The sequence below is a fragment of the Lynx rufus genome, unplaced genomic scaffold (genome assembly GCF_022079265.1).
Source record: "Lynx rufus isolate CCGP_SWC_20201006 ecotype Redwood Valley unplaced genomic scaffold, mLynRuf1.p SCAF_3, whole genome shotgun sequence".
Classification (NCBI taxonomy): domain Eukaryota; kingdom Metazoa; phylum Chordata; class Mammalia; order Carnivora; family Felidae; genus Lynx; species Lynx rufus.
The window spans coordinates 116,409,635-116,437,218 of NW_025814845.1; the positions used below are offsets into that span (position 1 = coordinate 116,409,635).

Consider the following 27,584-nt stretch of genomic DNA (forward strand, 5'->3'; position numbering starts at 1 on the left):
CTGAAATAAGTACCTTTAAAATGTGTGTTCCAGCAAAGACAAGAACTTCGTCCCAAGTTAGCAAATTTCAAGACATTTAATGAGGGTGGGAAGTGAGGATGGGTTCACACGGCACCCACGTGTCTGCAGAGCCTGTGAGGTGGAATTAATCATCCTAGGTCTGGCTCGGAGGAAATACCTTTCTGTAGCTCCCGTAAAAACAGCAAGTGTAGGAGCACAATTTGTATTAAGATTAACAACAGACCATTCTGACAGCCTGTGATCTCATAAATGTCTGACGTGTCCGGGCTACAACAAACATCCCTGTACGTTCCCTACATTTTTACCTCCTTCAGAACCTAATATTGAAGTGTATAAAATGTTGCATTTTCCAACGGCATTTTTTTTTTTTAATGAGACCAAGATAAAACATAAAAGCTCCCATTTCAATGGTGTTTTTCTACCAGCTGCTGATTACAGTTGTTGGAAACCAAACCATATTTCTATCCCTCCAGACAGAATTTCTTTGGAGCTGGCCGGCATGTGCAGACAAGAAACCACTGTGAGGTTTTGGGGTTGGAAGGCTGTGAAGGACAAGAATCGAGCCACAGAGCTCAGGCCTGTCTCTGCAGGCCAGCACGGGCTCCTCCTGTGCAGCCTCCACCGAGCTCAGGGAAGGTGGGTGTGGGGTGGGGCGGCCATACTGGGACATGCAAGATGCCAACAGCCCCTAGTGACGCGAGGCCTGCAGTACTTCCCAGTGCTAGAATGTTTCCAATTGTGGACACACATCCAAGCACTAGTTAGAACCTGTTTGCAGAGGAGAGCCCTTAACGCAAAGACTCTTGTGCAAAATCCTCAACTACGAGGCAAATGTCACCATCCTAAGAGGACTAAGGCACAAAATAGCAATTGGTAGTGAAATGATGGCTCAGTGAGTTCACCCATGTTGGAGGAAAGTCAGTAGATCAGTGCATTTCTCCAATCCCTTATTCCTTCAAGGGAGATAAGGTTTGTTTAAGGAGCTTTGGCTACATGGGGCACCTGGGTGGCTCAACTGGTGGCGCGTCCGACTTCGGCTCAGGTCATGATCTCTCAGTTCGTGGGTTCGAGCCCCGCATCAGGCTCTGTGCTGACTGCTTGCTCAGAGCCTGGAGGCTGCTTCGGATTCTGTGTCTCCTTCTCTCTCTGCCCCTCCCCTGCTCACGCTCTGTCTCTCAAGAATAAATAAATGTTAAAAAAAAAAAAAAAAAAAGGAACTTTGGCTGCTTGCTACACTGGTTAGGATGACGGGAGTGAATGCTTGTCAATGAGGACTCACACTCCCCAACTGACTGCCACTCATTTTTACCACAGACCATTGAGAGCCCTACACCCCTAAACCAGAATGTCATAAAGAAAGACAGTGGGAAAAGAGGAAAATTTATTTTGATCGGGCACTAAGATATATATTCACCATCAAATTTTCCTGAATTAGAGCTGAACCGGAGAGGTTTTATTGCACTCCCAGGTCACGAGGTTGAAACAGCTTCTAACTGTGCTAGTTCAGCAACAAATGTTTAAATGCTGAATGGTCCTACAAAAATCTATCCTCCACTTCCCTTTGAAAATACAGAAAGCTCTCCCACCTTGAAACGTCAAGAGTCCACATTTCCATTATTCGCCATTCAGTAAGATAGGTGAAGATGGTTTAGGGCCTTATAAAGCTGATGCAGAGATCCCTAAGTGCTCTGGCCTTGCCACCAACCAGAGTCTAGGACTATATGACCCGGGAGAGATGCCACAGAAGAATCAGCATGTTTTGCCCTGCGACCTCTATGGCCTGCCTCTGTCTCTCTCAGTGAAAACTTCACCTGATTTCTGGTTTCTTTTCTGCCGGCCGGAAGGAAAGAAGTTTGACTCCTAGGCATCCAAACACAGGAAAAGTGTCCCGTACCAACCTTTCCCATCTCTTAGGAGAAAAGAAACAACAACAGCAACAACAAAAACACCCCAAACCCGGCAACCACAGGAGGTGGTACAGGAAGGATTCTGCAGGTAATTACAGCTCGCCCCCACGGCCGCGTGGAGAGCATCGCCCGTGGGCAGTGGGAAACGCACCACTAGCACCGCTCCAAGGGCGCCTCGCTCTCACACTTACCTGACCGTGGGACGGAAGCGCGGCGTAAGCCATGGGCTGGCTCATCACTCCTTTCTGTTTCAGGAGGAGCATGCGCTTCTGCTCCTCACTCAGGTGCGCGCGGGGAGCCTGGAGCTGCGGCGGTGGCGGCGGCGGGGGTGGCTGCTGTGGCGGGGGCGGGGGCGGAGGCTGCTGCTGCTGGATGTAGGGCATCAAGGGGTTTTTGTTGGGGTTGGCCATCGGCGGGGTCATCCTCTGACTCAAGTCTGCGTTAAAATGGGTCAGAGGCTTAGTGTTGCCGTACGTGAGAATGTTGTGCTGTTTGTTCAAGGAGTTTGTACCCAAGTTATTTGGCTGCTGATTGATCATATTCATGTGGTTCTGAGGGAGGTAGTTATTCATTGTCGTCTTCTGCAGGTTGTTTGCCATGGGAGGCACTATGGGGTTTTGGTTGTTAAAGGCTTGGGGGTACATCATTGGGCTATTTGGTTTTTCTGCAGCGAAAGCTGCCCCGTAGGGGCTGGACGGAGGCCCTAGAGGAGACCAACTCGAAGTCTGGTTTGAATGTTGCTGCTGCTGCTGCTGCTGCTGCTGCTGTTGGTGTTGCTGCTGCTGTTGTTGCTGCTGCTGTTGCTGTTGCTGCTGCTGCTGTTGCTGCTGCTGCTGCTTCTGCTGCATGAGTTTGGCCCTTTGTTGCTGCTGCGCAGCCATCTGCTTGAGCTGTTCCGCTGGAGACATGTCGGAGCTGGGCACCGCCATGGGGCCCGACCCTGAACCAGCCACTGTCACTCCTGCCGGATTAAGGAGATAACCATTTCCAGGCCGAGGTGGAGCTTGGCCCGGAGTGTGGGCTTGGTTTGGAGTTTGAGGGGACTGGACAGCACAGTTTGCTGGTGAGCTGGCGGGGTTTGGAGCTGCGGGAGTGCTGGCAGCAGAAGGTAAACTAGTGGCCGTGGAGACAGTAGAAAAGGGAGGACCCGAAGAAGAAGGCCTCGCCTGGGGAGAGCCCATGGAGACGTGTGCAAAAGGAGAGTGAGAGGGGTCGCTCTTCACACTCACGCTCTCCTGGGAGAGAGGGGTCTCGGTCGCCGGCTGCGAGAATTCTGGCTCCTTCTTCTCTTCAAAGTCTTCGTTGAACAGGTCCTGTATGTCATCTTCGGGAACCGTGTTGGCCAACTCATCTATTAGTTCTTGCCACTCCTGGTCATTCAGGTTAATGTCTGAGAACAGCTTGTTCTGATTGGAAAGAGACGTTTCTGATGTGTCTATGCAAGTAGGGTCATCTAGAGGCTCTTGCTTGAGGTCCTTGCTCTGCAGGATGGTGAAGCTATCCTCCAGGTCACTGCAACCATTAACAGGAAGTTTGATCTCTGGGAGTCTACCATTCTTACTTAGATCTTCTAGAAGCCCGGGCGTGTGACTTCCGCTATTCTGCAAGGGCAAAGAAGGCTTCAGGTCAAGTTGGTGAAGAGGAGAAGCTGAAGGCAGCGGCATGTTGATGGTTTCCATCCCTGTGGGAATGTCCTTTCGTATTCTCTTGCTGGTTGGAGAAAAATTCCCATCACAAGCACCATTCTGTTGGTCTCCATTAAGTGGTGATCGAGCTCCTTCCAACTTCCTTTTCACGGTCTCTTGGAGCTGGAAAAGACACAGGAAAGAGGGTAAGTAAACCTCCAAGTCATCATTTACTCTTTGAGCGAGGGGATGTAGCTGTGAACTAACTTTTAAACGCGTTAGAACACACAAGAAAGATGTTCTATGTCTAAGTTCAAAAGTAGCCAGGCTTCAAATTCTGTGGGAAAAGGTTTTATCCAAAAGAAGAGCCCATGAGGCTGAAAGACAGAAAACTAAAGATTGGAGGGTGGGGAACAAAAGAAAAAGAGACAGTTAAAGGCAGTACTTCTCTTACAGCAGAGAATCATCTATTACTATTTCCCAAAGTGATGTTAAATGTGAGACTTGGACCCAAATGTGTTATACTTAAGGAAGATGTTAATACCCATCTTAACTTTTTCTCACATCTTAACTGAAGACATCAAGGAATTAAATCAACAATATTAAAAAAAAAACACTAAAAATACTCTAAGAACATGGAATTTAACACATTTACTGAGTAGCACAGAGATGAAGATTAATGGTTAACATAACCCATAACTTCCTTTCAGTTCTTATTTACTTGACCTCCCAACACTTTGGGACCTAGCAGTCCACACGTCTCTAAAAGCATGCTTCCGTTGCTTTCCATGATAGCAATTTTCCTGGATTTCCTTCTTTCTCTCCATTTTCTCTTTCTCAGTGTCATTTGGTCTTATGTGTTTTGTTCCTGCCCACTCTACAGGCCTGCATGATTACATCCATTACAACAGCTTTGACTATCTTCTCTAGGCTGGTGACCCCGTAACAATGTACCCAGTCCAGGCTTCTCTGCTGAACTCCACATCTTCTTCCTGGATGCTTCACAAGCATCTAAAACACCACATGTCTCAACATTAAGCTGATTATCAAACACGATCCCCACCCATGTTAACTGTCTCAGTATTTACCCACTTCCCCACTCAATGTCTCCTCAGCTACCCAAACTGTAAACCTGAGCATTCTTCTCAAAACACCTCACATCACCAATCACCAAGTCCTATGGATTCTCCATCTACAATATCCCTCTAACATGCCCCCTCATCTCCAACCTCACTGCCACTATCCTAGGCCAGAATACCATTTTCTCTCACTAGATCGTTGTAATAGTCTCCTGATTGGTCTCTTTGCCTTGCCTCCATTCACCCATCCGTTCACTCCTTCATCTGTTCTTTTGTCCATTGCTTTGCTCTCCAACAATCTATTCTCTAAACTGCTACCTCTTTCAAGATATATACTGCCCTTCCTGTTTATAACCCTGAAATGATTTCCATTGCCTTTAGATTAAAATCCAGACTGAGCCTACTTCACCTGGTTTCTGCTCATCATTCCAGGCTCATCTTCTTGCTTCTCTGTTTGGCATCACCTCCCTGTCCCCTGCCAAACATTTTCTATCAACTCCCCTGAAACTCTTTCAGGTTCTTAAATGTGTCAAGCTTCCTTCGGCCTCCAGGGCATTGTACATGTTGTTCCCCCGCCCCCCCCGAAACATATTCTTCCCCCTCTGTCTCCCCACCCCCAGGTTAACAGCTACCTATCTTTCAGGTTATATCTTAGATTTTACTTCCTCTAGGAAATCTTACATCCCTTCTGCATGCTAACTACTTTAGGTACCTTCTTTGACCCCCCGATACTGGGTTGGATATCCTGGAATAAGTTTTTCCAAGCAATCTCCACTTCCCCATTACAGTTTCTCCCATACTTTGGGGCAACTGCGTAACTGTCTGTTTAGTGAGCTCCAAGAAGGCAGGGACTATGACTGACTTGTTTACTGTGTATTCACGGGGCTGCACCTAGTGTTCAGGTTCATAGCAGCAGTTAATAAGTAATGACAAATTGAATAATTAATTCTATTGTCTAACTCACAGAAGCTGAAAGAGGTGAATTTTAGTCAGAGCAGGAGGCAGCCTTATTGACCATAAGGAAGGCCAGACTTGGAGACTCTACAAGAGTAATGGGAACTCTTACCCTGCAGAGTGTTGTGTCCACTTAGGTGGACTTATTTGAGAAGTCCAATTTAGAAAACTCTTGCTAACCCTATGGATTTATTAACTATAAACCTAATTCATCTGTCTGCCCCCGTCCTTTCTGTCACAAAGGGCCAATGTGTGGGGCTCTGGTGAAAGAGTTTGGCAAAGAGTAGCTCCTGGGAAGTGCCTGCTGAAAGACCAAAGGAAGACTAAGTCAGGTTACAAGGGGTTTCAGTAACTCTGCAGAGTTGAAGGCAGGACGGCATGAGGAGGGGGGAGGCAGAATGGTCCTCCCCCTGGGCACTCTCCTATTCTTGGCAAAGGTGCAGTGTATTATAGAAGCAAGGAAGAGAGGAGCAGAATTCCCTCTGACCCCATTCTTCACTCACACGTGGAACTGCCAAGGCTCTGGAGGAACCCTATGTATAATAAAACCAATCTGCAGATGATGTGGGGGATTCTAAGCGGTGCCACTTTATTGCTATTCTCTCATAAGTAGAGAATTCCATTTCAAAAGTAAACAGAAAAGGTCCTTGAATAAAAATCCAGTCTAACCCCTGTTCCCAAATCTTATATGTTTAATCACAAGACCTAACACTGTCTGCATTCACTTGGTAGAAGCCCCAGAATTGCTGAAAACAAGGGTCTAACTGGGACACACTGGAGTTTGACTTCAAAGAAAACACGGGTTCAATCCATCCTATTAGGTAGCAACTGCTGGATAATTATGTTATTTATTGAACATACCAGAAAATCGTGGTTGTGATCATAGGCATGGCAGATATTTGAATGTAGCTCTAACACACAGCAGCAAGTTCAAATATCACAGCTTTAGGGCCTAAAGAAGAGAAGACTCGGGGCCCTCAGCACCACCTGAAGCGATGTTAAAAAAAAAAAAAAGGCACTTGTACAAATGAAACTGAGTTTATTTTAGAAAGTTCATGTCCATCATTCTGTTCTAGGCCATGAAATGGATGGGACAGGATGGGGAAATAAAGACAAATGGTCTGTTTGTTCCTCTGTAAAACAGTGGTGGCTTAGAACATGCTGAAAGGTAGGTCCATCTGGGAACCCCAAGTTTCACCTCTTCCCAGCTGAGGGGGCCTACCTGGGTAGGGAAGTATAGGGCAGTAATACAAAAACAGGAGCCTTGGCCCAGTAGTTAGAATGCCTGGGTTCAAACCCAAGACTTCCTCCCTCCGCCTAAGAGTTAATACATATAAATGTTGTCTGGTACTTAATAAATGTTAGCTGTGATCCCTTCCATTAGAAAGTGAGTTATATGACCGGAGGGATTTTTCTGTATTGTTCACTACTGGGACCCCAGTAGCTCATAGTTGATAGTCGATAATTATCTGTTAAATGAATGAATCCTGGAAAACTTATTTAATTTCTCCTAAGTTTTGGTTACTATATCTGCAAAGTGGGTTAATAATATTTAGCTCATAGAGGTACTGTGAGAATGAACTTAAATGTAATAATATGGAAAACACTTAACTTCAAGCCTGGTACCCAGTAAGCACCAAACTAAGTCTTAGCTATTACTACCTTTAAAATTCAGTGATACCAGACTCAAAACTGCAACGGAGATAGACTGCTTTCTGGATCTTCAAAATACAAACAGGTAGAATGATAATATTTCTGTTCCCTAGCTGGCAAGATCCTAATGTTTTCTAAGCATCTGGTGTAGCTTTTTTAATATGAACAACAAAAATCAAATTTGCAATTCAAGCCCAAGTCCAAGTGCTAATGCATTCGTGTCCTAGATTGTAGAACAGCACTAGATTGTTGAGGTTCAAATCAAATGCATTTTCAGCATGTGACCTGAATGGAACTGCTGAGTATTTCCATTTCCTTGAGGGCCTAATATTCTCTACTGCTGGCCCCTTTAACCAGTATCTTGACATACATTTCATGTATCAGCATTTGGGAATATAAGAAAGACATCATTGAATATGCTATGTTGTAGTTCCATGTTTTGTTTAGTTGTGTCCAAAACAGTTTAGAGCAATCTTAGTATCCCTATTGTCTGTTTCATCATCCTTTGCCGTATGGAAAGGAGGTCTGAGAGTCTAATTCTCTTACGCCCCTCTTGGAAGATAGAAGGAAGTAGGCAGGAAGAGATAGAACCTGTGAGCTTGAGAAGGCTGAGGAACTCACAAGCACTCTGCTCAATGAGCAGGAGGACTGTTCACCGAATATGGAGGCATCCCTGTGAGCCCCTGCCACCCAAGGACTCAGATAAGAGTCTGAGCTCAAATGGCTTTTTCTTAGGGACTCCCTGGTCCTTCTGCTGTACAAACCTGGAAGCCTCTTAGTATGATTTGTGCCCTTGTGGAAGAATCACAGAAACTCTTTACTGAGCATCAGCTCCCTTGTCCCTGTATTACTATTATTACATATAAATGTTTTCTCCCATTAAGGGAAGCTGCGGTGGCAGGGGCTGAAGCACGCTGTTCATCCAGTGCCTATGACAATATGGGCTGCTATCATGTGTCAATTACTCTGAAGGAAACAATTCCTCCTCCATAATGGCTTGAGCGTGAGTCTCCCATCTACTGTGTGGCTTGATAGCTTGTGTTTCTGTGAAACTGTGTGTGTGTGTGTGTGTGCGCACATAAGAGAGACAGAGAGAGACAGAAGTGGGGGTGGGGGTACGGAGAGGGAGGAACTGATAGACACAGAGAGAAACTGAGAGGCGGAGAGAGACAGAATGGTTTGGGAGGGGTGATATGACAGCTGGACCAATAGTAAGAAGAATAGCTTTGCCTTTGGGGTTATAAAGCACTTTCACACAGAATCGTATTTTATCCTCATATAAAACCTTTGGGACAGGTCATGTGCTGGTCTTATAGGTCTACAGGGAAAAGGTCAGTGTTTTGGTGGGGGTAGATGACACCCATAACAGGGATGAGGAAGATAGCTAAGATTACCAGGCCTCTGCTGACATGGAGGGGCTCCCTTAGGGGTCCCCTGGGCCAGAATATCCACACACAAAAAGAGGTTCTTTCTGCCTTTTGACTTTTAGCAGTGCTAGTAAGTTCAAAAAAACTCATATTGCCTTGTCCCTGATTTTGCATGAAACTGGGCAGGATCATGGACGGAGCCTGGTACTATAGAGGATGAGGTTACTATTAATAATGAGGTCTTTAAGATGAAAGCCATTGGGGTAAGCCATCAGATTCCTTGTCTCGTAGGAGACAATGGTTCTAAAAGGTAGGTTTTATTGTAACTGTCTTATGGAGAAAGAACTTCAGGCATAGAGAGATTAAGTGAGATTACAAAATTACAGAGCTGGGGTTTGGGGGTGGGGAAGTGGCTCAACCCAGGTTCAAATTCAGACTCAGGTCTGACTGCAGAGCCCACACCACACCTTGGATGGCAGAGTCTGGCTGTGCCTTCATCACCAGCACTGGACTCCGATGCTAATCGTCATAATGCTCTCTCACACTGTCTTCAGGAATCATCTTTGATTCCACTCTTTCCCCACCACCCACACCCAATTATACCTCAAGAACTATCTGTTCTTATCATCTTCGAATTTTACTTTCATCTTCCACCCCCAGTGCCACTGCATTAGTTCAGATCATCAACACTTCTCTCCTGTTTTCTGCAGCAGCTTCTGAATGACTCTCTCTGCCCCAGGCTTGCTTGCTCCCCTCCAACCCATTCTGTACACTATGGCTGTGAATTTCTTTATAATGTGTGAAACTGATCATGCCCATTCTTCACCTGCACAGCTTTTCTGGAGCTGTCCACTGTCTTCAGCATCATCTAAATCCAGCACAGAGGCCCTCCACAACTCAATCCTCATCTCTGCTTACTTACTTCTCCTGTCTTAGCTATCACCTCTAACCTTCTTCCTTTCCACCTGTCCCCCAACACCAATCAGCTCTAAGTCTTTGGCTAGACATAATTATTTGCAGTTCTCAGGACATACAGTGTGCATTCTCTGTCTCTCTGAGCCCTTGCATACGTTATATATACTCTTATCCAACTTCTTCACCTGACCAGTTCTATTTTTCCTTCACAATCAGTTTACACATTACCTTCTATATAGTCACTCTTGACAGTCCCTCCCACAAGTCCTGATCTCGGGACCGTCCACGTGCTCTTGTGGCATTCTTAAACACATTGTACTGTAACTGCCTTCCCTTTTTCTTCATGAGGCTGTACAAATGAATGCTAGAGCAATCTCTCAAATAACTACACCAAATTTATGTAATTGTTCCCCAAATTATGCACTTGAAAATAGTGGTCTGCCTAGAGGTTTCATGATAATTAAGTAAATGTACAATTTATTTTGGTTATTTTGAGATGCTGGAAATGGCTTGTGGACTGTCCCCTGCTTAATATTTTTGAGGACCCTATGGGTTCAGGGAATCAGAACAACCAGAGAGCATATGAGGAGAATTGTGTAAAGGAAAGCTGAAACTGAAACCCAGAGATTTCATGTGCCATTACCAAGGTCAGATGTTTTGACAAGTGTGTGAACTCAAAATGCTGGATATTTTCATGGTTGAATTTTAAATTTCCATACCAAGACTTTAAGGGGTTTTGCACTCACCAACCAAAAGTGTGAGTGAACTTTCTTCACCATATCAGAGATATAACCATTTCCCAGGACTTGAAGACGAAATGGAATTTCAGTCTGCAGATGCTATAACTAATTTAAAGGCTCAAAGAGAACATTTTGGCCATTCTGATCTGCTCTGATCAAACCAGAAGATGATTCACTGTATCAATTTTCATAGGGTTATTCTCTTCTCATTCTACCAGCAGATCATAAGCTTGTGAACACATGGATAAATTTGACGTGCTTATTTAATGTATTTGTAAAGGGACGCAGAGTATTCACGTGTTAGATATTTTATTAGAATGTGGATAGTGTGCAAAAAACACTTCCAGAACTGTCTACCAGATTTAAGCACCCTTAGAAAGGATCTTTTGAGGTTTATTTAGAGGTTCAATTTTCTAGGCCGTTCATTATCCAACTCTAAAGTGACCTGGAGAGCTGTTATAAATGCAGATTTCTTGGTCCCATTTGCACAGTTTCTGATTTAGTAGCTCAAGGTGGGATCCAGAGCGGGACACAGGTTGGAGGCACAGGTATCTACAGAAAAATTTTTCAAAGTTTATTTATTTATTTTGAGAGAGAGAGAGAGAGAGAGAGAGCAAGCGCACGCACACGAGTGGGGGAGGTGCAGGGAGAGAATCCCGAGCAGGCTCCCCGTTGTCAGTACAGAGCCTGAGTGGGGACTCCAGCTCATGGCACTGAGATCATGACCTGAGCCAAAGTCAAGAGTTGGACGCTTAACTGACTGAGCCACCCAGGTGTCCCTAAAGAAATTTAATAAAGACCTCAATTCCTCTGAGGTAGTTGGCCCAGGACCCCTAGTTTTTAGAAATTCTGATCTAGAATAAGAATTCTGTTGGAGTTCTGACATTCTGAAATTGTTGGTTTGATTTTTTAAAAAAATACACATACACACAGAAACCCAATGTCCATAGAAAATGCTCCTGAGTTAATTCATGATAATTCGGGACAGCTCACAAACAGGACTAAGAAACAATGCTCTAGACTGTTTTATTTCAAACCTCAGAGGACCTCAAATTCTGTAGAAGCCTGCTGGACTTCTATAAGACTTTTCATGAAAAGGTTTAGTTTTTACACTGTAGGTTTCTCTGAGCAAAGTAATATCCTAGACCATTTTCTCCCTCCATATTTATATACTTACCTTCACTTTCATTCAAAATTTTTTTTAACGTTTATTCATTTTTGAGACAGAGAGAGACAGAGCATGAATGCGGGAAGGTCAGAGAGAGAGAGAGGGAGACACAGAATCTGAAACAGGCTCCAGGCTCTGAGCTGTCAGCACAGAGCCTGACGCGGGGCTCGAACTCGCGGACCGCGAGATCATGACCTGAGCCGAAGTCGGACGCCCAACCGACTGAGCCACCCAGGTGCCCCAGCTTCACTTTCATTCAAATGAACCGAGGGCACGCTGTATACCCATGTGCCAAGTGCTGAGGGGTGGACTCAGTCCTACGAACAAAGACCACACCCAAAGTAAACGCATGTCAGATATGTATTGACAAAAGTTTTGTCAAAAAAGTTTTGAGTACTTTTTTAAAAGGCGATCTATGTGGGGGCGCCTGGGTGGCTCAGTCAGTTAAGCGTCTAACTTCAGGTCAGGTTATGATCTCGCAGCTTGTGAGTCTGAGCTCCACGTCAGGCTCTGTGCTTACAGCTCAGAGCCTGGAGCTCCTGTGTCTCCCTCTCTCTGCCTCTCCCCCGCTCATGCTCTGTCTCCCTCTCCCTCTCTCAAAAAAATAAACATTTAAAAAAATTTTTTTTTAAAACTTAAAAAAAAAAGGAGATCTATGTGAAGGGCAGAGCAACACAAAATGAAAAAGAACAATCTTATCACAACTCCTGAACTCTTCCCTTGTCAGCCTTATACACTCCTAACATTATTTTAGAGAGAAAACAACTTTACTACATAATAAAAACCATATGAAGTAAAAATACACACATATACACACAGGCTATTTTCCTGAAAGCCAAGAGTTTAAAACCTATACTTGTGACCATCCCAGGGTGCAGCTTCTCTGAGCCTGATCATTGAGAAAGGTTGGGTCTCTGGACGGAATGTCAGCCACGAGCAGTTAGAAATCTCCATTCTGAAATGCTCCAGGAAGAAAAGGATCATCTTAAAAGGGGCCTCACCCTCCTGGTGGGCATCTGTAACCTCAGCCACAGAGGCCCAAGGGAATGCTGGGGCACTGCTCAGCGCCCCTGCTCAAGGGCCATTGAGAACATTCCGGGGGACTCTGAGGTTATTTTTAGAAATGACCATGATCTTTCTTCTTTCTGCTATGAGTCAGACTTAAAACCCTATTTCCAAGTAGAGTTAGGCGTACACAAGAGTGATCATTCCTCTTTTCAGGGTTTGAAACATGGATGCTCACCCAGTTCCAGCCGCGAGGTGCCAGAGTAAGGTACTCTTTAAAAGCATTTAAAATTTGGGGGCACCTGGATGGCTCAGTCGGTTGAGCATCTGACTTCAGCTCAGGTCATGATCTCATGGTCCAGGGGTTCGAGCCCCACATCAGGTTCTGTGCTGGCAGCTTGGAGCCTGGAGCCTGCATCCGATTCTATGCCTCCCCTCTCTCTTTGTCCCTCCCCGGCTCAAGCTCTGTCTCACTCTGTCTCTCAAAAATAAACAAAATGTTAAAAAATATTTAAAAAGTAAAAAAAAATAAAAGCATTTAAAATGTGTGTGTGTGTGGCTGAATTTTTATGAATGCTTTTGTCCTTTAGTTTTTCTTACACGTGTAACAAGCACCAACTGAATATACAGCAACATATTGGGAAGGGATCATAAAACATCAGCAGCGGTGGCAGTCAGGGCCCTTGACATTTAGAAACGCTAAATCCCAAGATCTCAAATCTCCGCACTTCCAAATACATAAATGTTCATATAGGCTCCTGGCTTTGTCTCAATTGAACGAATAAATTATTTTTCATCACAAGTCACACGAACCCTGTGTACTTTTTATTTTTTACATCTGAAGTTAGGATATTTTTCACAAGCTTCATACATGTAGTTCCAATTGGTACTTCAACAATTATTAACTACTGGTTAAAATCTGGGACTGTTATCTCTGCAAATGTCAAGGTTATCTGATTTTCAAATCTCCTCCATAGTTTTCACTAGAAGGCTCTAAACTTCTAAGTTTGTACCCAAGAATTTGATTCACTGCTTACTAAATGTTTCAAGATATCCTTGTCATTTAATATTCCAGTTGGCTGAGAGCTTACCCTGTACCAGGCATCAAGCTAAGTGCTTTACATATATTATCTTGATTAATCCTCACAACTCCATGATAGATGAGGAATGGACTCAGAGTGGATAGTAATTTGTCGCAGGGCACACAGCAGAGCCCTTCTTAGTTCCACTTATTCTCACCTACTCTGCTCTTCTGCATCTGATGACTCCTGTCCTGATTAAACATGAGCAAACCTTGCTTAGAAATTCTGGGGAAGTGTTTTAGGCACCTGTGTCATGACGGTCTAAGGACGATGTGTTCATGGCTTCCAGTCAGATCTGCCTGATTCACAGAAAAGCAATGTGCTCCTCTACGAGGAAGATGTTACTCTTGCAAATGGAGCATGTGTTTGAGAAGTGATGAATGCGGCAGCCCTGAAAACTTCCAGAGGGAGTGAATGTGTGCATCCCGGTGGCAGCTTCCTTTACTTGGAAGCTGGCCATTGGAAAAGCTCCTCTGAGCTCTGTGGCTGCCATCAGAATTCTGCAATCTGAACCCTGAATTGCTCTGTCTTTTCATATACATAAACACACACGTGCGCATTACATTACATTTATTTTTAAGGACAAGAAACAATTTTCTTAGGAATATCTCTGATATCTCTTACTAGAAGTCATGCATATGTTATGTATTCAAACATGCCTATATGCATGACCTCAGATTACAATCTGAAATTCCTAATGGGATTTTATTTAGAGCCATAAAGAAAGGAGTGTGAAGGAGGCTGTCGAGGAAGAAGAAAAAAACCATAGGGAGGAAGAGGGCAAATGAAAAGATCAGATCTTATCTGCATCATTCACAGCTGGAGACTTACACCAACAACACAGACCAAAGAATAGGCAAGTTAGAACTAAGCATGAGATTTCCATTTGTTTATTCTCTGGGAGGAATACTTCAGGGAGGCTGAGTACTTTTCTTTCCCTTGGGTAAAAAATCAAGAATAGTTTTATTTCACTGTTTACTCAAAATGTCCCTTCTTTTCAACGAGAATCTCTCATTTTAGTTTTTAGCCCCTTCCAGGAGACCATTTTCCTCAGTGGCACTTATGTCCTGCACCAGTTTAGGGGACACAAACAGCCAACAGCACCCAGACCTGACACTGCTTTTGCATTATCTCCCTTTGGAAAACAAAAGTATTGCAGTAAGGTCTCCTGTCTACGAAAAAGCCTCTTGTTTCCCTCGAAGAGGTCAGACATTTGTTCTTTTTTGTAAGAAAAGAAAGCAAAAGCAAAGCTGAGAGCTACCTCCTGTTAGAGAATTCTCAATTCCTCCCGCCTGCACACACCCCATCTCAGCGAGTGAGCAAACCGGACGTTATTCTTATTTCTAGACAGTGTCTGACTCCCAGACCTCCGTTCCATCGCAGGTTTTTTTACTCCACAACTGAAAGCTACGGGAACTCGCCTTCATTCACCAGCAAGGTGATTGCCGTTATTTACATGTCTTTAGAGTAACTTTGTTCACAAACCGGGAGGCAAGGCAGAACTAGAGAGTTTTTCTTTGCAGGATGAATGGCCCGTGGGTGAAGACGTCCACATGCACACAGGCACATTCTCGCGTTTGGGTGAACACAGGTGTGATTTAACTGGCTCTGAGCATTTTCAACCAGGCAGCGGCATGCACAACCCCGTGCACTCAATCCATAGACAGCAGAGCTCTGGAGGCTGTGAGCAGAGCGTTCATCTGTGGGGAGAAGCTGCTTGGTTTCATCCCACCAGCTGAAATTCATTTTTCAAAAGAAATTAGACCAAGGTACTGTTGTTATAGCAACAGTCAGAGTCACTCATACAACCTCTTCCCTGCAACCTCACTCTGACTTCTGTGGGCAGCATTTTCAATTATGTACAGGGAGTGACCAAGGCTGAGCCTGGGTCGACCTTTTCTTATCCCTTTAAGGGGCAGAAGTGTAAATCCTCTCTGTCCAATCTGAAGCCCAAAGACAAGGCTTGATTGTGCTCCAACAGAGTCCTCCCAGTCCTGAAAGTCAATGAGTACTGAAGATCCGAGGAAAGCCTTTGGTCCCTACGTTTTCATCTCCTGGGTAGGAACTGGACATGTGACCACCAAACTTCCAGGGGCTAACCAAGTACCAGCCATTTCAGGATGGTAACTTCCAGGGAGGATGGCAATGCTGGTGGTCACCCTCAGATTCTGAGGTGTTTTCATTACCTTAGTCCTCTGGGATTTTACTCTATTCTTGGGGGTGTGGATTTCCCAAGACTTTCAATCGCCCACTCCAGCCCCTGAAACAACAATCAACTCCAAAATGCCCCTTTCTTGATGAAAATGTACACTTATTATCGAACCTCTATGGCAAATAATTTTCCAAAGGAGTCAGCAAGGTAGTAGTCTACATTTAACCCCACGGATACCCCAAATGGCAAACATCTATAAAGCCAGTGCTCATGACTAATGTTATAGGCTAAATTATGCCCTCCCCAAACCGATACATGTTGGAGCTCTAACCCCAGAACACCTCAGAATTTAACCGTATCTAGAGATAGGGTCTTTAAAGTTAAAGTGAAGACACACACACAAAAGACAGCCATCTATAAACCAAGGTAGAAAAAAACCAATCCTCCTGACAACTAGCTTGATCTTGGACTTTCAGTTTCCAGACCTATGAGCAAACATATTTCTGTTGTTGCAGCCACCCAGTGTGTGTGCTACTTTGTTATGGCAGCCTTAACAAACTAATACAACTAGTAATCTGGTTTAAACATATCTCTGTCCTCTCCATGTCTTACCTACGTTGGGCACTCAATAACGATTCTATCTGGCACAAATTTGTTCATGCTTTGATTCAGTCCCTACTATGTGCTGGGTTATATATCAGGCACTAGGGCACATTAGTGAATACGATTTAGTCTCTGACCTTAAGAGCTTTCAGAATGGAGGGGAAAGAAAAGCAGATGAGTAAGGTCAAGGTTGTTTGCTGTGGGCACCAGTGCTGTGGAAGCCCAAAGGAGGGGCACGCCTCAGTCCTGCAGGGACTGAAATGGAAACTGAGACTTTAGACTCACAGTAAGGGAAGAAGCCAGAGGAGAAAGAAGGCGTGGCTTCTAAGTGAAACTTCAAATAGTTGTGTCTGGCTTGAGCCAGGGTGCAAGGGGAAGAGCTGAGAAACAGGCTGGAGAAGTAAGAGCCAAAGAGATCGTGAAAAGCTTGTTTGCCAGATTATGAAGTTTGGACTTATCCAGAAGGATAAAGACACACTGGAAGAAAAATAGTCAGCTGTAATGCTAACTTCAGATTTCACAGTGATAGAAGTTGGTTGCAAAAGGTAAAATATGTGAAGTCATTTGTTTGCTAGGCCTGCTGTAACAAAATACTACAGACTGGGTGTCTTCAACAACTAATTTTCTGACAGGTGGCTGGAAGTCCAAAATCAAGGTGTGTTGACAGGTCTGGTTTCTTCTGAGGCCTTTCTTCTTGGTTTGCAGGTGGCCACCATATCACTGTGGCCTCACATGGCCTTTTCTCTGTGCGTGTGCATCTCTGATGCCTTTTTGTGTGTTCAAATTTTCTCTTCGTATAGAGACACCGGTCATGTTAAAGCCCAGTCTTACAGCCTCATTTTGGCCTCATCACCTCTTGACAGGCCAAACCTCCAAATACAGTCACGTTACGAGGTACTGGGAATTAGGGCTTCAAGATGTGAATTTGGAGGGAAGTTCAACATCATTCCTGTACAGTTGACCAAGCAAATCGCGAAAGCTGTCCCTAACTTACATAAAATTAATATGACACAGACATGGTCTTGAGGCAAGTAGTTCAACAATTGCTATTTGGTCCAGAGTTTAACAACATATTTTTTGAAAAGTGTTTGTCTCCCAATTTCGATCCCAAATTCAAAGTATACTGCACCTTTATCCCTTAACTACCGGCCAGACGAGTATAGTCAGAGATGGTGCTAAGCGAAACCTCAATGCAGGCGGAAGTGTGCCAGTATTTAGGAGGCTCTGAATAGTGACCATTCCCCGAGGCTTAGTAAATGTTACTTCACAGGGATAATCCCAACCCGACCTCAGGGTTGCAGAGAAGGAATGTTGAGGCACAGAGAGACTGGGGCCACAGTGTAAGAGGGAATGTTCTTCAGAGGAAGAACAAGGAATGATAGTCAGGATTCCCTGCTCCAGCCCCACGCCCCATGCAATAAATTACTTTGCCTGTAACAGGTTCAGAGTTTGTCAACTTCCTGTTCAAATTGTGGTGCATTGTCAATGTACTGTAACAGCGTAGAGTCAAAAGTATGTATTTCAATGGTTTTATCTTTCTTACCTAGCCATCCAGATATTATTTATGCAGTTTCCATTATAATACTACAGTTAGGTTTGCATAATATTTTCTGTAAGTGCCTACTTTTGCATGGTTACAGCTCTCTAAAACTCCCCTGGGACAGAGTTTTTTTCACCTTGGTCTCAGTTCTGAAGTAAAATTTTTTGTAACAACAAATGATGACTTTAGGGATATATTTGAAGTTACGTGACTATAAAAAAAAGGGGGAAGATTTTTACTGCAATGAATATGTTGTTACCTTTTGTCCAATTGAACATCACAAATCAAAAAGAGCTGAACATAAAGGCATCAAGCAAGGCAATGTAATAGATTTCACTGAAGACGGCCCACACTGCCGGATTTAACTAAATGAGGTCTGCATTCACATGCTTATCAGTATTTAAAAATACCCTGAGTGTACACAACAGAAAATGTCAGGAACTTGAAAAGCAAAAATATGCATGTGGCGCTTTCCAGATCTCACTAAAGCGCAGCAACTAAACAAACTTAATTATGTGATCGGGCAGCAGTTTCTTAACCTCTCTGGACCTCTGCTTCCTCAATTATAAAATGAGAGGGCTGGCCTGCCCAATCTCCAAAGCTTGTTCCAGCTCTCACAGAGTCTCTATTTGGACTCTGGATTCAAATCAGTGACTCGCTTTTAAACATCACTCTGGGAGGCACTGTTAACTCAGATGGGCAGCTGAACTTGGCAGGTAGTTACTAAGTAACTGGGAGCCTCATTTTAAGTCAGAGAGCAGGAATTCATTAAATTCTTCTGCAACGGTTTCTTAGCTTTAGTAAATTTGCAAAAAAAAAAACAAAAAAACCCCACAAAACCCAAAAACAAAACAAAACAAAAAACCTTAAATCCTAATCACAATTATCTTCAAACAAAACAAAAGTGTGTAAATTACATGCTTCATTTAAAAAGGATTTTTCATTATTTGATGACCGGCTTGGTATCAGGTACTGAGAGGGGTACAGAGAATGTGAAAGATCCATAAGACCCCTGCTTTCAAAGACATTCACAGCCTGTTGCACATTTTCACTTTGCTCCTAAGTGTCTCCTGGAAAAAGCTCCCATTATGTATAACACTTGTCAAACACAGACAGCAGCGATGTTCCTATTCTGGTGACCGCAGTTTGGTTAACTTATAGAACTGTGTATGGCTCTTCTCTCTCTCTCCTATGAATGATTCTGGATAAATGGCCTTAAATTACATGACGAGCCTGAATGTGCCCGTTTGGGTAATTAGATACTGGACCAGGCTATAGGTAGGAGCTGTCTGCCTTTTCTGCGTGTTCATCATCACGTATTTCACCTATAAGGGGTGGATGGGCGTGGGCCTACTCTTAACACTTAGAGTCAGGGGCCTTGGGTCCTAAGAGCACTTCTCTCACAACCAAGCTGTGTGTTCTGTGGAAGTCAGTTGATTATTTCTACCTCCATTTTTGCCTGGGCAAAATAGTCTCTACAATTCCTTATAAATCTAGCAGCCAGGAATTTTACTCTCGAGTTAATTGGGATATACACGGAAGATGAACCAACTAACATTTGGTTCTTTTCTAAAATATTAACTAATTCCTGGGGCGTCTGGGTGGCTCAGTCAGTTAAGTGTCTGACTTTGGCTCAGGTCATGATCTTGCGGTTCATGGGTTCAAGCCCCGCATCAGGTTCTGTGCTGACAGCTCAGAGCCTGGAGCCTGCTTTGGATTCTGTGTCTCCCCTCTCTCTCTGCCCCTTCCCCACTCGTACTCTGTCTCTCTCTCTTTCTCTCAAAAATAAATAAACGTTAACAAATTAAAAATAAATAAAAAATAAAATATGTAACTAATTCCTAAATTTGAAATGAAAAAGTTTGTGTCTGTTGCTGTTTCTACGCATTGTGTAGTAAAACCTGATTAATTCAATTCCTGATAATTTTGCCTTTAGCTGTAACTTGGCTAAGGGCCAACTCGATATGTATTCTTATGTACAAAAAAAGAGAGCTTACTATGTAAAAAAAAAAATAGGTATAATAAAGATTATAAGGGGAATAGTCAGAATGCTTAACCTACTATTTCTAACCTAAGGTAGAAATGGGTCTCAAGCACTCAAGAGACTCAAATTTAAATAAACAATTGATACATGTATTATGAACTCTTCTCATATATTAATTAAAGTAGTTCCCCAAGAATGTTTATTTACAAACAGTTTGATGGTCTAGTTAGAATTGCAGTTGTTACTTTTAAATATATACATGCAGTATGTATTTACCACTACACTTCAATTCAGATTTTTCTCAATTTAGGCAGCTGTTTGCCCAAATTAGTTTAAATTAGGGAGAAATGATTGTATTCATAAACTCTTCATCTAAAAGGCAGAAATGACGACTATAAAATTTGTCTTAGGTTTTTCGGGACTCTGCAGTTTAACTTCTAGTCTGCGATTTGTAAAGAATGAACATGGAATGATTAATGGCCATTACTGATTTCTTACAGCTGTAACTTATCAGAATATGTATACTCTAATACTGTACCCATGGTAATTATCTCATTACTATGAAGTGTCACAGAAATGCATTATGCGAAGTATGCGCTGAATCACATTTAGCAATTTCTTTTTATGTTTAAATCCAGAAGCTTAGTGTTCTCTAATAGTGGGAGCTTTGCATGGGAGTTGGGGGCTTTGCAAGAGAGTTGGGGCTTAGCAAGGGAGTCATGAATAGGAACTGAAGTTCCTTGGCAGATGTGTAACAAGCTTTGTGACTCTGGTCATTCTTTTAAACTTTTCTGCACCTCAGTTCCTGATTTGAAAATCGGCATATTCGTGTGTGACCCTTACTATACCTCATGGAAAGGATTAAACAGATTAAGTCTATAAAACAGTTGGTCACCAGGAGGAAAGGCATTAAGGAAATTACTCAGCATACTGTAGTGGTGACTTCTCTAAGTGCATGAATATTTAATGAACAGGTACACATAATACTTGACATTTCTATGGAGCTTTTCATGCAAGCATCTTAACATCACTTAAAGAAATGCATGGCAACAATTATCAGACATCTGGGAAGCATCAGCTCATTGACCAGAGAGGGTAGAGATACAGCCGCTTTGTTTTTAAAATCATAGTGTTCAGGAGTAGGGGTATATTCAAATACAGGTATCCCACAAACCTGAAGATATGGCCTTAGAAATAAAGCGATGTTTATTTGACAGCCATCGAACCATACATATGAGGTGGCCTAAACAACACAGGTGCAAACCTTCCCTCCGAAGTGAGCACAAAGCTGGTGATGGGCCCTATTAACCGGATGAGAGAAGTCAGCAAAGAGACCAATGGTACTAGTGAGAGATCAAAATAAAACATCATCAGGAAAGTAGGACAAAAAAAAGAATTTGTGGTCAGATTTGGACTGTCAGTTGCATTTGAAATGAGGACTAAGAGACCGTTGGATTGGTGTCATAGTAATTCACTGGGAAGCGAGAGGGTTCTGCTAGGATAGCCAGCAGCATCGAGATCATCTGGGAACCTGCTGAAATGCAAATTTTTTTCTTTTAAAAAATATTTATTTATTTATTTATTTTTGAGAGAGAGAGAGAGAGAGAGAGAGACAGAGTGCGAGTGCGAGTGGCAGAGAGAGAGGGAAACAGAGAATTAGAAGCAGATCCAGGCTCTGAGCTGTCAGTACCAGAGCCCGGTGTGGGGCTGGAACCCACAAACCACAAGACCATAACCTGAGCGCAAGTCGGACACTTAACCCACTGAGCCACCCAGGCACCCCTGAAATGCAAATTCTTGGCCAGTTCCCTAGATTTCCTGAATCAGAAATAATGAGTGTGGAGCCTGAACTCCGTGTTTTAACAAGCTCTCAAAGCGATTCTCATGAGTTTGAGAATCCTGTTCAAGAACAGTGCTGGCTGTCCAACAGGACTTACTGAGAAGACTTACTGAGATGATGGAAACGTTCTGTGTCTACACTATCCGAAACATTAGCATCCAGCTTCGTGTGGCTGTTGAGTACCTGAAATGTGGCTAGTGCTACTGAGGAACCGACTTTTAAATTTAATTTATTTTAATTAAATTTAAAATAGCTACATGCAATGAGCAGCTATTCCATTGTACAGCAAATTCTAGAACTGTGCTGTAAGTGAATACTGGGTTTTTGATCAGTAAGAAAAGCAAGTGGTGGTGAAGAATGGAGATGCTGAGTGTGACTCTTCTTGTAAGATACCTTGTTTGGAAAAGCAAGAGGGAAAAAGGCATTGTGGCTGGTATTTTAGGGGGTGAATAAAGGAAAAGGAAGTCTGAAGTGTGTTTGGACACGAAGAGAAATCAGAGAGCAGGAGAGGCTGACACTAAGAAAACAGGGACAGATGAAAAAATGTGATGGAAAGGTCTAATTGTGGTAAAATATTCGTAACATAAAGTTTACCACCTTGACCATAAAGGGTACAGTTTATAGAGTTATTAAGTACAGCCACAATGTTGTGCAACCATGTCTACTGCCCATCTCCAAAACCCTTTTCATCTTGCAAAATGGAAACTCTATGCCCATTAAACAACAACTCCCTATTCCCTCCTTCCTTCAGGTCCTAGCAAAGAGCATTCCACTTTCTGCCTCTATGAATTTAACTACTCTAGATCACTCATGTAAGTGGAATCAAACAGTATTTGTCTTTTTGTGACTGGAATATTTCATTTAGTATAATATCCGCAAGGTTTATCCATGTTGTGGCATGTATCAGAATTTCCTTTCTTTTTAAGGCTGAATAATATTCCATTTTATGCATATGCCATGCATCTCCATCTATGGACATTTTGTCTCTCATGAATAGACATGGTGCTATGAACATGGTGAACAAATATCTCAAGGCCTGCTTTCAATTCCTTTAGGTATATGTCCAGATGTGGAATTGCTGGGTCATATGGTAGTCCTAATTTTAATTTTTTTTAGGAACCACCATACTGTTTCCCCTGGTGGCTATGCCATGTTATATTCCCAGCGAGGTATTTCTTTTTGAGACAATGAAGAATGGAACATTTGAGCCATCAAAACAATGATTTAAAGACAAATGGTGAGGGGGGGCACTTAGGTGGCTCAGTTGGTTAAGTGTCTGACTTTGGCTTAGGTCATGATCAAACAGTTTGTAAACTTGAGCCCCACATTGGGCTCTTTGCTATCAGAACAGAGCCTGCCTCAGATCCTCTGTCCTGCTCTCTCTCTGCGCCTCCCCCATTCATGCTCTCTCTCGCTTTTCTCTCTCTCTCTCTCAGAATAAAATAAACATGAAAAAAAGGGGGAAATGTGGGGAACAGGTATGTTGAAATGGAACTCTGTGTGTGTGTGTGTGTGTGTGTGTGTGTGTGTAACCTTTAGGGCTTAACTCTTAAAGTTTCAATTTTCTCACTTACCTTGATGCAAGGACCTCACCTCCAAGACAGAACACTGCTGAGGAGGAAAAACCCAGGGCTTGAGGAGGAAGCAAACGGAGGTTTTGTAAACTTGGACCATTATAAAAGAAGATCAGGGAAACTTTCTGAGGGCTCTGAAGCAGAAGTATATACATACAGTGTATGAGTGTGTTATGGGATTGAAAGTGGAAGTCCTAAATCCAATACCTCAGAAAGTGACTTTATTTGGAAACACAGTCACCACAGATGTAATTAGTTAAGATGAGGTCATAATGGAGTAGAGTGAGCTCCTAATTCAACATGAGTGGTATCCTCCTTGTAAGAATACGGCGACATGAAGACACAGAGACACACAGTGAGAATACCGTGTGATGGCAGAGGCAGAAATTGGAGTTACACAGCTATAAGCCAAGGAATGCTAAAGAATGCTGGCAAACCATGTGAAGCTAGGAAGAGGCAATGAAGGATTCCACGCAGAGTCTGAGGCAGCATGGGCTCCGCTGACACCTTGATTTCAGACTCCCAGCCTCCAGGACTGTGCGACAATAAATTTCTGGTGTTTTAAGCCACCTAGTTGGTAGTACTTTGTTATGACAGCCCTAGGAACTAATACAGCTGCAGAGCATGAATCTGCAATAGGCCAAGGTCATCCCATGCCAAGCCCAAAATGAGTATTTCCAAATTACTGTGCACCCCACCTCTGAGCAATATGCTTTCTGACACACTGTGATAATATAGGTGGTAAGTCAATGTAATATAGATTTTGAATCATAGTGCTTCCTAAAGATTTTCTTTCTGTTTGTCTTTCACAGGAACGAATGGGGCATGCATATAAGCACACTAAATTGTACGCTTCTGAGAACCAAGATGGGAAAGAAATCTCAGTATCTTGGGGCAGAAGCACTGTCATTACTTGGAAGTTCTTCTCGATTTTATTTCACCTGCATTTGGGCCTCTGAATTTTTTTTTTCTGGGTTATAAGCCTGAGTGTGGCTCTTGCTTTACCTGTAAGAAAAATGAAAGACTTTTCCAATTTTTTTAATTTCGAAGTTCGTCTGCTTTTGCTGACTTTGACCTTTATCTTACCTGCTAATGATTTGGAGAGAACAGGAATACAATTATTTTCTTGCTTTTACACTTGAGTGTTATGGGAAAAGTCAGCATGGAGGTGATGGGTGCCAACAGATGAAGCCATTTAAGAAAAAGTGGCCTGCTTATGAACTCCTGGGAGAGTCTCCCCGAGAGGTGGCCGTGCCACGGTTATGGGAGCCAGGGGGCCGGGAGGGGACAGCACTGCCACTGGCTGCGGTACAGGGTAAAGACCGAAATCTTTACCCTGTATGGTGGAAGAAGAGCTCAGCTATCGTGGACATGGAAGCAGTGTGGATTATCTGGGTAAGCGGAATAACCTTAAGCATTTGCCAAGTCAAAACACATGTTGTAAAAACAGTCTTTCCCTTGCTGCCTACTTAGTCTTCTCTCTTCAAAACATGGCTCTTGTTTTTGTTAAAATTCACCTACATTCTGGTGAAAGTGGAGGAAAAGAGCTGTAACCTACGGATGTAAAAAAAATAAATAAACAAATAAAATAAATCCAGAGATAAGTACATTTTAGAATTTCTTTCCAAGAAACCTACCACGTTAACAGACTCCTCCCCTCCCTCCCTTCCACAGCTCCTCAAATTAAAAAAAAAAAAAAAATTAGACTTTGGCTTTTCATGAAAGGCATACAGTAGAAGTATCATTGTTCCAAAATTCCAAAGCAATTTCACAATCATAATGAAATGAGGGAGGAATGGTTGAGGTCTTGAAAACAATCACCCCATGTTGCTATGTGGTATATCTTTATAAATTATAAGGGGATTTGAAAAAATTAGCTCATTCATAGTTCATTCATTCAACACACACTCACTGAGCATCATTTATGCACTGGGCCCTACGTGAGAAGCTGGGCAGGCAGAAATGAGTAAGACACAGTCTGCCTGGGAGAGCTCACAACGGAGGGAGACAGCTATTATTATTATTCATTATAATGTGGCTAGGCTTCCCATGCCCTACTCCTACCTCCAGCCCTAGGAGCCTTGATTTTAATTCACAAAGAACCATATTGTGGGGAGAAAAAAAAAGAAAATGACCACAGTAAATCCTGTAAGGGTGGCAGTTCTCTCCAGAAATATAGCTACACTGTGAGCTTAGACCTCCTTCAAACTAAGGGCAGGGGAAGAAAAGAATACAGCAAAATACCTAAGCAAACCACCAAAACGAACCACAACAAACATCTGGAAGGGAATTCTAGAAATTCCAAACTAACTGGGAAAGAAAATTATTTGTAGTCTAAAAATCAGTTAAAAAGGAAAATGAGACACATTGGAATAGAGTCAAAAGCACCCTTCTCTCCCTGTCGTTTTCAGAATTGGTCCACAGAACCGTATGAGGAAAGACATTACCTTCAGCTTTACTGGACACTTGGAGCTTCATAGACAAAGGGATCCATATCTAGAACTGATAATCCAATTTCTACATATTTTGGGTTTAACTCAGATGAACCAACTCAAATATCAAAACTCAGGTTTTCTGAGGTGATTTTGTGCCTGCTTAGAATCAGTGGCTGAGGAGGAACGTATATACACAATAAATCTAAAAATCATTCAATTATCTTAAGTCAATTGGGAGGCTTATATTTACTGAGAATAGGTATTTGACTCTCATATTACAAAGACATGCAAATGACTCCCAAGTTGCAAAATCATTCTGGATAGCTCATTACTCTGCCCTCAGATGTTGGAGAGCAAGGGGAAAGGCTTGAGAGTTTGATCAGGAAAATACTACGTTTGTCAGTTGGCAAAAACAGCATGCTAACACAGCTTCTGGAATTAACTGCTGTATGAGTGTCAGCTCACAGGAAGGGAAACATTCAGCCCCTCTTTGGAAACAGATTCACACTGAAAAATTATCCAAGTTAATTTCCTTCAGTTAATTAAGCCAGTTTCCTTATTAGCAAAGGGAGATGACCAAGTCTAGTCTATATCCAATGACTCACAGAATGATGAGGTTAGCTGGCCCCATCTCTGTTTTAAAACTTAACTTGCAGATAGATTGTCATAGAATTTGCGTAAGCCGTACTAGCCCAACCCAGTGTTTGGTTCTGCTTTTACCACTGTTGAACAAAGGATTCTCTCAGAAATGTCCATATAAACTACCACCAAGGACTGCTAACTGCTAAATTCCCATATGGCTTCATCTCAGAGACTGTGTGTGTGTGTGTGTGTGTGTGTGTGTGTGCGCGTGCGCGCGCTCAAGGTCCCATAACATCCAGTACCCGTGTGAAGCTGGGGACCAAGCAGCATTGAGGGGTGGTCATCTGAACCCCCCTGTGACAAGGTACGTCATGTGGAGGATGGACACACTCGGACCTCCTCCTCATCTTAAGCAAAATTTTGGTGGTGATGAGGGGGTGGGAATGGGACACGAATTCCTGTAGAATTGCTCTGGGATCTAGGTCTAAACTGCGGTAAGTCTGATAGTAATGCTGAAGCAAATCAGTTACTGTTACCCAGACCAGCCCTAACAATTTAGGCTCTCCTTGAAGTTATCAGCAAACAGCAACCATTCATTGTATATCCATTACAGTCCAGGCAAATCCAAGATCTTTCTCTTAATTCTCGTATCAACCCTGCAAGGTAATAAACATCATTTATACGGGGCTCAGGGAGATTTAAACAAATTGCCCAAGCTCACATAGCTAGTGTGAAGAAGCCGGGATTTGAATTCCAAAGCCTGCACTTTTCCGTTACATGCCTCCCCACTTGTAAATGGAATGTGTTTCTCATTTCCAAACTATTCTGAAGTGAGCGTGTCTCTGAAGTGAGATAGGAAGAGGGAAGGTATCTTCAGAACTGCTCCCTCCTCTCAGCGGTGGCTGACACATAATGGAGTACTATCTGAAAGTGAACTTCCTAGAAGGACCACAGTTCATTCAGACATCCTCATAGCAGTTCTGCCACTGAGCTGCTCGGGTATAAATACATATATTAGCCGCTCACCTAACGCTAGCCTGATACTGAAAAGAATGTTGTTAGCTGATGGTGGTAGTGACTCATTGCATTGATGACCACTTTCCAAGGACATCACTCCAATGGCACCAACATAAGCACATGCTTCCCAGAAAACGAAACCTAACTTGCACATAAGCATCTGAAATGTTGTGCTCTAGGTAAACATGGCCTTGGCTCTTAAAAGTACAGAGGGCCACCAACCTTGGTTGATGGCTAGAGCTCTACAAACTCATCATATGCTACCACTGCCTTCACCTGGGTCTTCCTAAGTCTTTGTTTCTCACAATTTGTTTTTCTTTATTAATAACTTTCATTTTACT

The 27,584-nt window shown here is 43.0% G+C and overlaps 1 protein-coding gene across 2 annotated transcripts in view; it reads right to left on the minus strand.

Moving 5' to 3' along the window:
* Positions 1–27,584, minus strand: part of MAML3 (mastermind like transcriptional coactivator 3) — a 412,998-nt gene that overhangs the window by 167,089 nt on the left and 218,325 nt on the right. For both annotated transcript variants that reach the window (XM_047092025.1, XM_047092024.1), the window contains exon 2: positions 2,120–3,736. In XM_047092025.1, the coding sequence (XP_046947981.1) occupies positions 2,120–3,736 (1,617 nt within the window). The remainder of the gene's footprint in view (positions 1–2,119; positions 3,737–27,584) is intronic.